Below are 14,396 nucleotides of genomic sequence, written 5' to 3'. Positions count from 1 at the left end.
TAAAGCGAGACCCTATTACTAAGACTCCGCTGTCCGTCTGTCTGTCCCTCCGTCTAGTTAGACAGTTGAAATTTTCATATGATGTATTTCTAATGCCGCTGTAACAACAAATACCAAAAAACAGAATAAAATAAATATTTAAGAAGCTTCCATACAATAAACCGTGATTTTTTTGACGTTTTTATAGATAATGGTACAGAACTCTTCGTTGCGCGAGTCCGACTCGCACTTAGCCAGTTTTTTGTACATGGCGCATGTACATACAACATAGTCATAGACACGGCTTTATAAGAACTAATAATATTTTGCTGTCGCCATATACTTACGTATAAAAGCCACGTGGCTTTGTTTTGATTTAAAGCTTTTTTCTTTTTATTACAGAAGCTATAACGAAGAACCTTATACGTCGGTGCCTCTGGAGAAGCTTTCTTCACCTTCTAGCGATATTCAGGCCATATTACATCTCATTCCACAAGATGCACAGAGTTTTTATAACGGTCTCATTAGTGATGATGCAATAGAAGACCACATAGATGGACTAGACACGGTGGATTTCGAAATGCAATTTGATGATAACGTCGAATAAACGTCCTATATAAGTATTATTTTATATATTTATTTAATTAAAGCTTTATTACGATATTATAAATACATAGTTTCATTTATATCATTAAATCCCTGGGTTGTGGTTCCTTTTTGTATAAGAGAAAACCTATCAATTGATAAATGTTAAAAGGAACCACATGCACATTTTCTTAATTATCTAGAAAGTTTAAGAGTATTCAGAGCAAATTTATATACACATACTTAAATAAGTAATTTATCAATGAATTTAAATAAAATAAATTTTAATTTTACTTCATCTAACAGAGCTGCAAATGTTTTTGTAAATCCTTTAATATCTCAGAAGTGCGTTTTTGCTGGGTGGTTCCTTTTTGCTTAAATACGGACAAGTGACGTTAAACGCTTTCCCGCGCTTTCCCGAAACACGGGCGACGTGCGAAAATGCCAGTTTTTGTTTTGCCGCCTCTGTCATGAATCTTGTTGGGATGTTCAACTGCGACGCTCATTTTCATAGACATTATTTTATAATACCTAGTTGTGTAGTGTAGTGGAACGGTGGTAGTGGAACAAAAACAAACAAATTTTAACCCTTATTAATTTTTATTAACTCTTCTGAAAGGAAATTGGAAAACGGTTGAACGAAACAATAATATGCTTCGTCAAGATCAGATCCAAAATTATCACTTTAGTTAATTCAGTTATTAATTTATTATCAACCGATTATTTGTCGCACTGCCGTCATTATAATAACCCAAATTAAAAATAATAAAAAAACAATACCCACTGTTATAAACAAGGTACTTAACTAACCATTTTTATTAATTATTTTTTGATAAATCACCATGTTACGACCTTACAGAGCGTGAAACCAAGTGAATTAAAAACAAACTTGACATAAATATTTCGAGCGGAAAGATTGATGGTGATTTTATTAGAACAAAATAGAAATTGATTAAGTATCCACTTAGGTTAAGCATGGTTGTAAATTGTACTCTAATCTAATAAATTCTAATAAAAAATTTTAAAATACATGTAAATTCGGCTTTCACAATACCCCGATGTAAGTTGTTTTAATAACACTCTGCAGTTTTTCTTTTCTTCTTCTATATATACAATATTATACTTTTGTAAGCTCCGTAAAACTGTTAATCTTTAAGATTTATCTGTCTAACTTTGGAGTATTTCCGTAAAATTTCAAAACAAACAGACAAAAAGATATTTCACGCCGAATCCAAAACTCAAGGGTAGCAGTTGAACATCCCTCACACCCCTGTATCACTTGTTGCTTCGAGACACTGTGGTTTTATTGTGGGGACGATAGTCACTACTATCTACTGACACAGATAAAAAATGATTCTCGCTTTTATATTCTGTAAGCGGTTCTAGATGTTTCTTGAAGTTTGAATTATTAATATGTTCAACATTATATGGTTATGTTTATTAGGTTTCTAAGAATTTATTGAGTATTCTCCACTAAAGTAATATAAGTAAGTATATAAAATACACATGTGTGTGGTGTTTGAAGTTAAACTCCTCCGAAACGGCTTGACCGATTCTCATGAAATTTTGTGCGCATATCGGGTAGGTCTGTGAATCGGCCAATATCTATTTTTCATACCCCTAACGGCCGAAATTAATAATATATCCGTAATCCAAGATTAAATTCGATCGCAGATATTTGCATATCTATGGATCGATCTCCTATCCGCGTCCCAATAACGAAAAGTGACAAACCATCGTTATGATATCCGGAGATATCAAGATATCCGTAGATATCTTTTCCCTCTTTGACCATTCCGTTTTATGCAAAACCAATACTTGAATGCATCGTTTATTTCTAATTAAATTTCAAAAATAAGTATTACACGTATCAATAATAATTATTTGGTACCGACTTTTTACTTTTGATGTATTTATTGGGCTCTTGGAGTTTTATACAAATTATATTATTATTTATTACCAATTTTAAATGTGATAAATCCTAAAAGATCGGTATAAAACGGAACGTCACGCCTGCGTGTTTTTGACAGATGACATGCCCGCCAAAACGCCTTCTACTGACGCAGGACGCTCTTTTTTCGTTGTATTGGTTCCGATTTCTGTTCATAACTTTTATATAATCTTTCTGATCATTTTGTTAAATTATATTCATTGATTTACATAGATATTGCATCTATTTTGTTAAATAGCAATGGACTCTGAAGTGGTAAGTGACTTTTACGCATCCGTACCATTAATAATTTTGTTTCTTGGTGGTGACGCCAAATATGTTCGAACGCATTTTTTGTAAGAATACTTATCTGTTTATTTTAGGTTCGAGGCAAACCTCTGACGAAGGATGAGACAAAATTATTGCTGGGCTTAATTGAGAGTAGCTCAATAATTTTGTCTAAAACAACAAACGCCGCCAGCAACAAGATGAAAAATGAGGAGTGGGTCAGCCTGACACACAAATTTAATGCCACCGCCTCTGTTTGTCGTCGATCACCCCAGCAGCTGCGTTTAAAGTGGGAAAATTTAAAGAAACTTGCTCGTAAACGCAGCACAAAAATTAGGATGAATCGCATCCAAGTAAGTGTTATAGAAAAAATTTTCACCTTTGTTTGAAATTATAGGTACTTATTACATATTTTTTTTAAACTTATTACATATAATGTTAAGTAATTTAGTACATAGTAAGTACATCAGTTTATTATTTTCACAGACTGGCGGTGGCATTCCAGAGTACATTCCCCCGGATGACATTCTGGACAGAGTGGCCGATTTACTGGGGAGTACTGCAAGCGGCTTTGTTGTGCCATTTGGTGGTGACAAAGAGGAAGGAGTTTTTGTTTGTGGTGGTGATGGTGGTGGTGGTGGTGATGGTGGTGGTGATGATACTTGCGATGGGGCTGGGCAGGCTAGGGTGCTGCCGGTAGAATCAATACCAGTGTTGGTAGACACAGGTATTGGTACTACCATGCCAGTAACCGTATATGATACAAATAGTACTTCATTTCCATTATCTATAGTTACTGGTACTCTTATATCAGAAAAAACTATAGATAATGCCACTTACCATGAAGCTGGGGATGGTAAACTACACACACCCAAGAGGCTTACATTGAGTTCGCCTAAAATAGGTAAATCATTAATAATTAATATTATATTTATCAGTTTTCTAGGGCTCGATTGCTATGTGTGTAATGTCCTAATATATTCATTTATTCTAGGTAATAGTAGGTCAAATATTAGCGTAATCCATCCTGTCCAGTGGTTTGAGCTTTGCATTGATAGAAAACAGATTAATTCTCTGAACTAATCATATTTGACAGGTGATGGTTTAACAAAAATGTATTGGGGAGCATCCTTTCTCTTTTGAAAGAACCTTAATCCTAGCCTTAAGATGATAGTAGGCTTAAGATGAAAAGTATTATATCTTGTGTAATAAAAAAATTAATTTGATTTGCAGGTAAGAAGAAACTCAAAAGTACGGATGGCAGTAGTTCTGCTCGAAATTTAGCAATAGCAGAATATTATACTGCCAAAAAACAATGCTTAGATGCTAAGAAAGAATTTATTTTATTACAGAATGAAAAATTGAAATTAGAAATTGAAAAACTTAGAGGTGGTAAATGAAAAATTGAAAACCAAATCAAGTATACCTATAATAATATACTCAATAATTCTTTCATTGATTAATAAATATAAACACAAGACCTACCAAGAGATGTATTGTTTTTATAATTATTATTTATTTTATATGTACCTTCTCAATTTTTCATTTTCTATTTTTTTTTAATTCTGTAATAATATTATTATGATAGCATCTAATCATAGTTTTTTGGTAGCATACAGATGGTGTATGAATTCATTATTATGGAATTTTTATTTCTATGTGAATAAAAAATAAAATATTTCAATACTATAGTCTATTCTTTTATTTCAAAATAAAAAATACATAAATCTGTAACTACACTTTTTGAAAGATCAATAGGTATGTATAGGCACATACAAACCTCATAACAAAGGAAATAAAAATTTAAAAGAATACACACATGTTAAGATTAACTTAAATATACTTTGCAATTATTAACTACTATACACAGTAATCAAAGTAATCAATAATTGGAACTGAATATAACTTGTGTATCTACTACATAATAATTATTACAAACAATGGACAATAAATAACAATCACAACTATCTTTATACTAAGTCTTTATACTAACACAAAATAATTATTTATAAGATCTGCTCTTGTTTGTACATCTTGGACTTCCATATTTGAATTATTTCCTTCATTGTTACTATTTGTAGGAATGTCCAAGTCAACCTCAGGAGGAACTTCTTCTATACTGTTACTCCTACAAATATTATGAAGCACTGCAGTGGCAATAACTATTGACTGGGCAACGGGCAATGAAACCCGCAGTGTGAGAGCCACAACAGGAAATCTTCTTTTCCACACTCCGAACGTCCTAGAATGTTTTGGTTAAAACATTAATTTAAACCAAATAATACTAATTATTATTAAGGTTGAAAGTGTGTAACAAACAGATAAACACAAACACTCCTTGGAATTGCTCAGTCAGGCAAAAAACAACATATGAATAAATTTAAATAATATATTTACCACCTTATTCATAAATGTTCAAAAGTGCCGGAATAGCTATTAACTGTTTTGTCTCTTTCCTTCGACTATCAAATAACTGTTGATAAACAAAGACAAAACAGAATATAACTATTTCACTGATATTGAATGTTTATGAATAAGAATTACATGGAATATTACCTTTCAATTGTATTTCTGGTCCTAATGTGTGCTTCGTTGTACCTGTGTTCAGCTTCAGAACTAGGGTTCAAGAGTGGTGTGAGTAGGTAACTTCGATTTGGATAGGCACTATCTCCAAGTAACCAGCGGCCATCATACTGCCCTGCATCACACTGAGCTGTAAGAATGTTGAATTAAAATTAAATTGTTCATTAATCATTAACAAAATTTCTAGTAAACCATAATACAAAACCTCTCAGAATGGAATTATTGAAAATTGTTGCATCATGGGTGGAACCCGGCCAGCGAGCAACCACATTCATCAGTCTCAAATCTGCATCACAGACTCCTTGAATGTTTAATGAAAAGTAACCTTTCCGATTTCTAAATTCCTCACCTATTAATAAACCTGAAAATTTTTATATTAGTAGACAAGAAATTTACAAGCAATGATTAAACAAAATGCAGATAAAATTATAATTACATACATGGTGACTGTATACGTATGTGAGTGCAATCAATAGCTCCAAGAACTCTGGGAAACTCTGCAATATCATAAAATTTTTCTGCACTTCTTTGATGCACAAAAATGTATTTATCATATAATTGGGCTGTTGCATATGAAATATCCCGGACTATTCTGCCTGCTGTTGACTTTGATACTCCCACAAAGTCAGACACAGAAATCAGCATTGTGCCTAATGCATAAAACCTTAAGGTCAGCAGCAATTGATGCAGAGGTGAGACTCCATGATTTCTGGAATAGATATTGTTAAATTTAAGTAGGTATACGCTTAATGGAGTTTTTAAGATATAATTATTTTTAACCCACCTTGAAGATTTTACACGGACAGCAGGCATAATTTCTGTCAACAGAGAGTTTACTGCTGATTTCGATAACCTAAACCTAAAGGTAAACTCTGCATCATCCAGACTCTGCATGTAGTTCACCCTTTTCATTCTTCGCACAGAAGCACGACGTGACTGTTCACCAGCATCATTGTCGGTATCTGTATCCCAGTCTGATAATTGAGCTAGGACTTCCATATCACTGTCACTATCACTAGAACTCGAGAATATTGCCAAATCCATTACGTTTTACGAATAAAATCTACAGATTCAACCCTAGAATCTGAGGAAAGTCTAAGATCAAGATTAAGGATTGTTTACGCCGATCGATCGAAACGTCAAACGCGAGAGATATGTTATTGACACGCTCAAACTGCCATTTTCGAACAGAGGTCTATCTGTAATCTGTGATCCGTCCTCCCACAGATAGATTGGTTTTTGAGATTGCAATTTCGATCCACGGATTGTTTATTGGCACACTTAACTTAAAATCCGGATCACATTTTCGATCGAAAATCTGCAGATATTAGATTGGATTGAATATTAATTTCGGCCGTTAGTGATAAGACAGGCTGCACAACGTTTACCGGCATACTTCAAGGGTATTATATCGCTTTCAGGTTTAAAATTGCGCTCTATTTGATATTATAATTCTCTAATTCTTATAGTCCTAATTTTTGCTATTTTGGTACTGCTCTCTTATTATAGAGCTAAAAATAGTTCGGAGGCGGAAATTTCTACTCTTCAGTAAGTTTAAGATAGGTACAGAAAGGTTGGATCTGTAAAACGATAATCAGCTCTACTTATAAATAAATTGTCTTCAGGCTTCAGGAAAGTTCGTATACCTATTTACTATTTAGTATTTATCATAGAATTTTACTCAAAAGTGACTTAATTTCAATACATTCTATGTTCAGAATAGTAATAAGTAGTAGTTAAATATTATATTATTAAAATTGTATATGTATGTCATAATAAAACTCTCTAAAATCATTGACATAACCTATAATTCTATTGCAAATCAACCACACACCGCTACTACAAAACCGTGTAAAATACGCTTCAGTGTTGCTGTTGCAAAAAACGATAAATAAAACCAGATAAATAGAATCATACAACATCCAACTTGTTGCACCGTGTAAAAGAAAAAGAACCGCCAACGCCCGGATACGCGGACCACCGAAACCGAAAAAACGACTGGCTGATTTATTTCCGAACGATTTAAAAAGAAACGGATTGTCGATATTCAAATTTTTCTAGTTCGTTCAGTGAATGTGTCAAAATATTGTTGTTGTTTTGATACGTAGTTGGAGTATTTGCAGGTAATTTGCGTATTTCTGTGTTTTGATTCTTCTATTGTGAACCAATTTTACATCTTGCTTTACGTAGTAGGTTAGTACCTACGGAATTACACGTATCCCGATGACTTTTTTATTGTGTCATCGAGATACATGAAATTCCATCAACATAAGCCCCCGTAAAAGATAAGTAATAACTTTATTTCTTATATATTATACTTTTATTTTTTTAATAATTAAAGTTAACTAATGTTTTTAGTGGGTTATTTCATATTTGTTACGATTTTAGGTAGTTATGTGAATTTGATGATATGTTAGTTATTTTTTAAATGTGTCTGGCTAGATGTAAGAACCATGAAAACTGTCTGGCTCTTAAGGTAATATCTTTTTATAGGTCCCCAAGTAACATATGTAAAATTTAGCTTTTAAACTATAATGAAAGTAAGGTACTATTTTATACACCTTTACTACCTGTTTCCTGCCAAAGTAACCACAACCCAAACTTGATAGTCGCTGGTCGTTCTTATCTGTATCGGAGACATATACAGAGAAACTTTCAACTTTCCGAAAGAAAGGAAAGTCTGGCCGTCGTGGGCTCTTATATTATTACGCTCATAAAAGCTCTTAAATTGACGTCAGCAAAACCAAACGCCGTTAACTTGCAAGGCTTCTGAGCTCTGTAACAAATAAATTATAAAGAAAAGTCTTTTATTGTTAGGAAATTATTTAAAGATACTTTATAGGCTTTCAGGGGTTGCTATGACGTCTTCCCATTGACCACCGAGCGCCCCGATCGGGGCACGACACAATAGATTTTCTATTGTGTCTGTGATTCCGGGGACTGATGGATTAAAGCCAAGCCAAATTCCAATGCGGTAACATACAAGGTTATCTTGACTAGCACCTTCACTTGTTCATACTGGAATTAGTGCTGCTTTAAGACGGCATAGCAACCCTTTCATTCATACCATACGTGCATATTATAAGAGAGATATATTTATTTATTTATTTATTTATTTAATTATTTATTGCACACACAAAGGAAATAGAGACACATAAAGTACAGGTAAGAGGAAAACAAAGAGATGTATTAAATTTATAGGTGACGATTTGTTAGAGGTTAGGTTATAATATGATTTTGCACTTTTGGGGAGGGTTTTTATAGTATAAATACTTTAATTAAAACCCAACCTTGTTTGTACGATGTGTAAATTTTTTTCAGCCGATGATTTAGCCAGGTACCACTTGCTCTCATATATTGCATAGCTGACATCTGTACTCTATGGAAAACAAAAGTATTAATTATTTGCGACGTTTAAAATCAAACATAGTAAATTACCTATATTAGGTATACAGTATCGCATTTGCTATCTCGTAATTATTTTTTTACCAAAATCAATGTACATAATTGTATTTCCATACTGATTTTTTTAAAGGATATTTTTTTACAATTGACTTTTTCATTTAATTCAAATTGTATTTTTATGTCTTCCTCGTTAGGTTCTTCCTCTGCATGTGATATGATAATAAGGTCTTAACTATTTAAATAAAAATAAATGTTATTTTTCGACGATAAATCGAATTTAGCTTCTAACTGCTTTCCTTAATAATACAACAATAGATAAAAATCCGTACAGATTTCATAAGCAAATCCCCGAAGAAACACACGAAGAATATTTGCAGCAAGCTCGCTGACAGGAACACCAGAAAAGTGCACGCCAGAGTCTTATCTTCCATGGCCTGTAAAAACATTGGTTAAGAAAATTAAAGATAATATTAGGTAATACTAGAGTGAAATGATAATGGTAAAAAATAAATAAATAAATAATTTATTACGTCCTATCCCATACATTTCTGGAAGTAATCAAGTAAGGTAAATTACAAGTACAAGGTAAGTTCATATTTTTGAAATATTTACCGTGAACACTAGGGTGAACAATCGTCAATCAAACAGTGTTTAGTATTTACCTTCTTGGTATTTACCACGCCTATATCTAAAAATTTAATAATACCATAGACAAATATAACCTAGATGAATTTATTAGTCCATGATAATACTAATGCCCTGTTACATAAAAATATGAATGCTCACTTTATAAACCACTAGCTTTCCGCCCGCGGCTTCGCCCGCATTTTCTAAGAAAAACCCGCATAATTCCCGTTCCCGTGGGATTTCCGGGATAAAACCTATCCTAAGTGTTAATCCAAGTTACCTTCTATATGTGTACTAAAGTTCATTGTAATCGGTTCAGTAGTTTTTACGTGAAAGAGTAACAAACATCCATACATACAAACTTTCGCCTTTATAATAGTAGTAGGATATTTCGAATTTTTTTTTTTCATTTTCATTTATTTCATTACCTCATATCTCTAGGGATATTAAAATAATATCAATTACCATAACATTGAATCCAGTGAGACACAAAAGAATGGAGCTGGCCACAAAATTGAATAGAGTCGATTTTGCATACACTTTCTCCAATATTGCTGATAACCTGTTTATTACAAATCACATTATAATATTATTATTATATGTTCTACAAAGAAAGATCAGTAAATACCAAGTACATAGGTTTTCATGGTTTTAACGGATTAAAAATGTAAATTTTCACCGTGTTCGAACTTTTTTTTTGTTATCGCCTAAAATCAAACTAGTTAGTTAGGTCTTTTATTTTATTTATTTTTGACAAATTAAAATTCATTAATTTAGTATATACTTAATCGTAAATAGTCAAAGGTCTTCTTAAAATATATAAAAACTAGGTTTCCGCCCGCGGCTTCGCCCGCGCAGTCAAGAAAAACCCGCATAGTTCCCGTTCCCGTGGGATTTCCGAGATTGCGTCATTTTCCCGGGATAAAAAGTAGCCTTTGTCCTTTCTCGGGTATCAAAATATCTCTATACCAAATTTCATGAAAATTGGTTCAGTAGTTTAGAGTTTAGACGTGATTGAGTAACAGACAGACAGACAGAGTTACTTTCGCATTTATAATATTAGTATGGAAATAATGGCAGTCAAAAGAATGTATAGATTTACGTACGCTTTATATAAATTTACCTAAATTAAAATTACAACAACAAGTTCAATTATTAATGTATTCACAGAGGTCATATTTTTAACATTTTTTTATAATATTTTAAACTTTTTAACTTTAGGTAGCTGTAGACCCAGAATAAGACATATGCTACTTTTTATCCCGGAAATCCCACAGGAACCTTGCAAGTTTTTGAAAACGCGGGCGAAGCTGTGGGCATAAACCTAGTTTGAAACTATCCTATGTGTTAATCCAAGTTTCCTTCTATGTGTGTGCCAAATTTCATAAAAATGTATTCAGCAGTTTTTGCATGAAGGAGTAACAAACATACAAACTTTGACATTTATAACATTAGTAGGATTAATTAGCAAATTCAAATAAATCATACCGTATTAATTCCTGATGCCATTTCACGAGTTCTACAAACTCTCTTATAAATGCTTCATTGTTGAAACGAACATTATTATCTTCCATAATTCTTTTAAAATCGTATTGTAAGAGATGAAATTGTATTCGTATGAACATACAACAAATGTAGAGAAGATAATCTGTGCTGCAAATGTTTAAGACTACTATGGACTCTGCAAGAAATTAATAGATATTTTAGATTCGATTAATTTTTATGATATTAAGTATTAACGCTAATACGCTAAATAATGAAGGTAAAAAATAGAGCTAAGATACGGAGAATTCTGAATACGGTCATATAAAATTAGATGATGGGTAGTGTATGGACGTGCACCAGTATGTACGTGCACCAGTATGTACGTGCACCTGTATGTACGTGCACCTGTATGTACGTGCACCTGTATGTACGTGCACCTGTATGTACTGCACCTGTATGTACGTACACCAGTATGTACGTGCACCTGTATGTACGTGCACCTGTATGTACGTGCACCTGTATGTACGTGCACCTGGCACCAGTATGTACGTGCACCAGCATGTACGTGCACCAGCATGTACGTGCACCTGCATGTACGTGCACCTGCATGTACGTGCACCTGTATGTACGTGCACCTGCATGTACGTGCACCTGCATGTACGTGCACCAGCATGTACGTGCACCAGCATGTACGTGCACCAGCATGTACGTGCACTAGCATGTACGTGCACCAGCATGTACATGCACCAGCATGTACGTGCACCAGTATGTACGTGCACCAGTATGTACGTGCACCAGCATGTACGTGCACCAGCATGTACGTGCACCAGCATGTACGTGCACCACCATGTACGCGCACCAGCATGTACGCGCACCAGCATGTACGCGCACCAGCATGTACGCGCACCAGCATGTACGCGCACCAGCATGTACGCGCACCAGCATGTACGTGCACCTGTATGTACTGTACCTGTATGTACTGCACCTGTATGTACTGTACCTGTATGCACATGTGTGGTGTGTGTGAGCGCGGGGGGGACAGCGCGCAGCAGCAGCGGCAGCGGCACGGCGCCCGGGCCCGGTACTGTACCTGTATGTACTGCACCTGTATGTACTGCACCTATATGCACGTGTGTGGTGGGTTTGAGCGCGGGGGGGACAGCGCGCAGCAGCAGCGGCAGCGGCACGGCGCCCGGGCCCGGTACTGTACCTGTATGTACTGCACCTGTATGTACTGCACCTGTATGCACGTGTGTGTCTTTTGATGAATGGACATACAAATTCTTTGAATTTACAATAAAAATACTTGAATATTTGATTGAAGTTTACTTTTGACTTGTTGTTAATAGTTAATACACATAACACTTGTTTAAAATTTTATAATACAAAAAACTCCCAAGTCCCGAAAATACCGAAATTCCCGGTTCTCAAAAAAGAGACCGGTTCCGGAAACCCTAATGGGTATCCTAAAATTGAGGCTCTATATTTCTGATATATCATAAAAAAATATTTCTCTTTCATCGACCATTATTGAGAAATCTTTCTTGCGATTAACTAAAATTTACCATCAAAGAAAATGCTCACCTGACCACAGTTGAGGAGCTTCTGTTCAAAAGGAGATAAATCCACTTTACATTTTTATTTTTTTTTATTTTATTTATTGTTCTCTATGTTCGAATACACCAACTTGTGCACACATTTTGCTTCAAAAAGCTATATTTCCAATACAAAAACGACGTTCAAATTTCAAGTTTCAATCAAAGGGAGATAATTCCGAACGATATTTTTAGAAATAAATGTTTTGAACAAAAAGAGATATATTTCATATAAAATGTTGACTTAAAGTCTAAAAAACCAACTTTTTTTACTTGGAATGAGACTCAAGCCAGTAGGGGGTCAGTGGAAATTGGTTCCGCTCTGTACACTTACTTGAATGGACTCGATATACCTGCTGAAATAACAACATTGAGACTGTTCTGTGATGGCTGTGGTGGCCAGAACAAGAACAACCATATCATTCATATGCTCTTGTTCTGGCTACATAACAATGCACCTCCACATTTAAGACAGATTAACTTAACATTCCCTGTCAGAGGCCACAGCTTCCTCCCAGCTGACCGGGTCTTTGGTCGGTTGGAGAAAGAAATTAGGAAATTTCCTGTAATTACTACACCAAAGGAATACCACAAAATTTTTGAAAACCATGGTAAGGTGCTGATCTTAAATAAACATTGGTCCCTTTATGACATTAAATCGTTAGGAGGCCATTACAAAAATATAACAGGCATTCAAAAAATGAAGCGTATCTTTCTAAAAAGAACAAAACCAAAAAGAGGAAATGTGTCAGACTGCAAGATAAAATCCTTAGAAAACTACAGATTTGAGTGTGACGGTGAAGCATATGAGTCTCTTCTGAAAAGAGGAAAGAGACATGCCTTGAGTTTGGATAACTTGGAAGGGTTTCAGAATGCGTTATCTGCTGCTAAAAAAAAGGATGTTGAAAACCTTCTAAAGAAGCAATTTGGAGATGAATGGCCTGAACTGACAGAATTATCTTGGTATAAAAGAATTTTAGCTAACAATGCTAATACCGCTGTTGATAGTGATGATGAAACTGAACAACACCGAGTCTGTGATGATGATGACAACAGCTGTATATGCCTCGAACCTGATGTGGGGCACGTCCGAGTGTAATTTTTATTTTTTTGTGTCTTTCTATAATAATAAGAATAAAAATAAAGAATTAACCATTTTTTTATGTTTTATTTCGGTATTAAAATATTTACAAGTTATCTGAGTCAAAAGGAGATATTTACAAAGTTATCTGAATCAAAAGGAGATATTTACAAAGCATATGAAACAAAAGGAGTTATAATCTGAAATTCGGACCAAAAAGCGATAATTCCGAATATTTTTATTTTTTTATAAAATACCATGCTATTAAAAAAAAATTTATTGCCATGATTTTGAACTGTTGTGTTGATACTTACCCATCACCTTTTTTTAAATATAACTATAACCTTTACTCAGCTAATTATCAGAAATATTGCTTTTCTGAAAATTCTCTTATGGTGGATTTATCTCCTTTTGAACAGAAGCTCCTCAGTTGATGTAAGTACACAAACGGCCAATATCTTATGTCATGAGAATCAAAAGGATAAATAATCAAAAACGGGAGCAAAAGATCCCACTGATTCGACTTCAAATACTTCACAACGATTAGAATTAAGGGACTCATAAAGAACGTGATAATGAGTCCAAAATTAAGAATATTCGATACATTTATCACTGCGTTCAAGAATTTTACATCTTTACCAATAATGTCATCTCTTTCCTTCGTTCTTGCTCTTGTATTTTCTATCTCTTCTAACGACCTCAGTGAGTTTATTAATTCACTAACAAAAGCTTCATAGTGTATTAAAGTATATGCTTTGATATTCGCAAAGAAGCTGAATGTAACGCAAGGAGCGACATACGTGAGTTCTACAAAGGATTTTCCATTCAAAACTCCATT

The 14,396-nt window shown here is 34.2% G+C and overlaps 1 protein-coding gene and 1 pseudogene across 3 annotated transcripts; one reads left to right on the top strand and one right to left on the bottom strand.

Annotated features, from left to right (window-relative positions):
* Window positions 1-2,445: 2,445 nt before the first annotated feature.
* Window positions 2,446-4,473, top strand: LOC149478347 (uncharacterized). 2 transcript variants are annotated; one of them, XM_089709201.1, is made up of 4 exons: window positions 2,446-2,770; window positions 2,878-3,135; window positions 3,269-3,686; window positions 4,016-4,473. In XM_089709201.1, the coding sequence occupies exons 1-4, from the start codon at window positions 2,756-2,758 to the stop codon at window positions 4,180-4,182; spliced, it is 858 nt and encodes a 285-aa protein (XP_089565327.1). In that variant the 5' UTR covers window positions 2,446-2,755; the 3' UTR covers window positions 4,183-4,473. The 2 variants fall into 2 exon arrangements, with proteins under 2 accessions (XP_089565327.1, XP_089565326.1); XM_089709200.1 differs by having other exon boundaries at window positions 3,269-4,158.
* Window positions 4,474-8,062: 3,589 nt separating this feature from the next.
* On the bottom strand, window positions 8,063-14,193 carry LOC149478346 (odorant receptor 4-like; annotated as a pseudogene). Its single transcript, XR_016317395.1, has 6 exons — window positions 13,976-14,193; window positions 10,886-11,078; window positions 9,863-9,959; window positions 9,100-9,204; window positions 8,656-8,744; window positions 8,063-8,141 (listed from the first exon to the last, which is right to left on the bottom strand). The product of XR_016317395.1 is annotated as an odorant receptor 4-like (transcript).
* Window positions 14,194-14,396: the final 203 nt, after the last annotated feature.

This window comes from Colias philodice, chromosome 22, assembly GCF_061535455.1.
Source record: "Colias philodice isolate Cphi_HAF_F1 chromosome 22, ilColPhil1 Martin Lab GWU primary, whole genome shotgun sequence".
Lineage (NCBI taxonomy): Eukaryota > Metazoa > Arthropoda > Insecta > Lepidoptera > Pieridae > Colias > Colias philodice.
The sequence above is the reverse complement of the archived record's forward strand: the minus strand, read 5'-3'. Positions and strand labels throughout refer to the sequence as shown.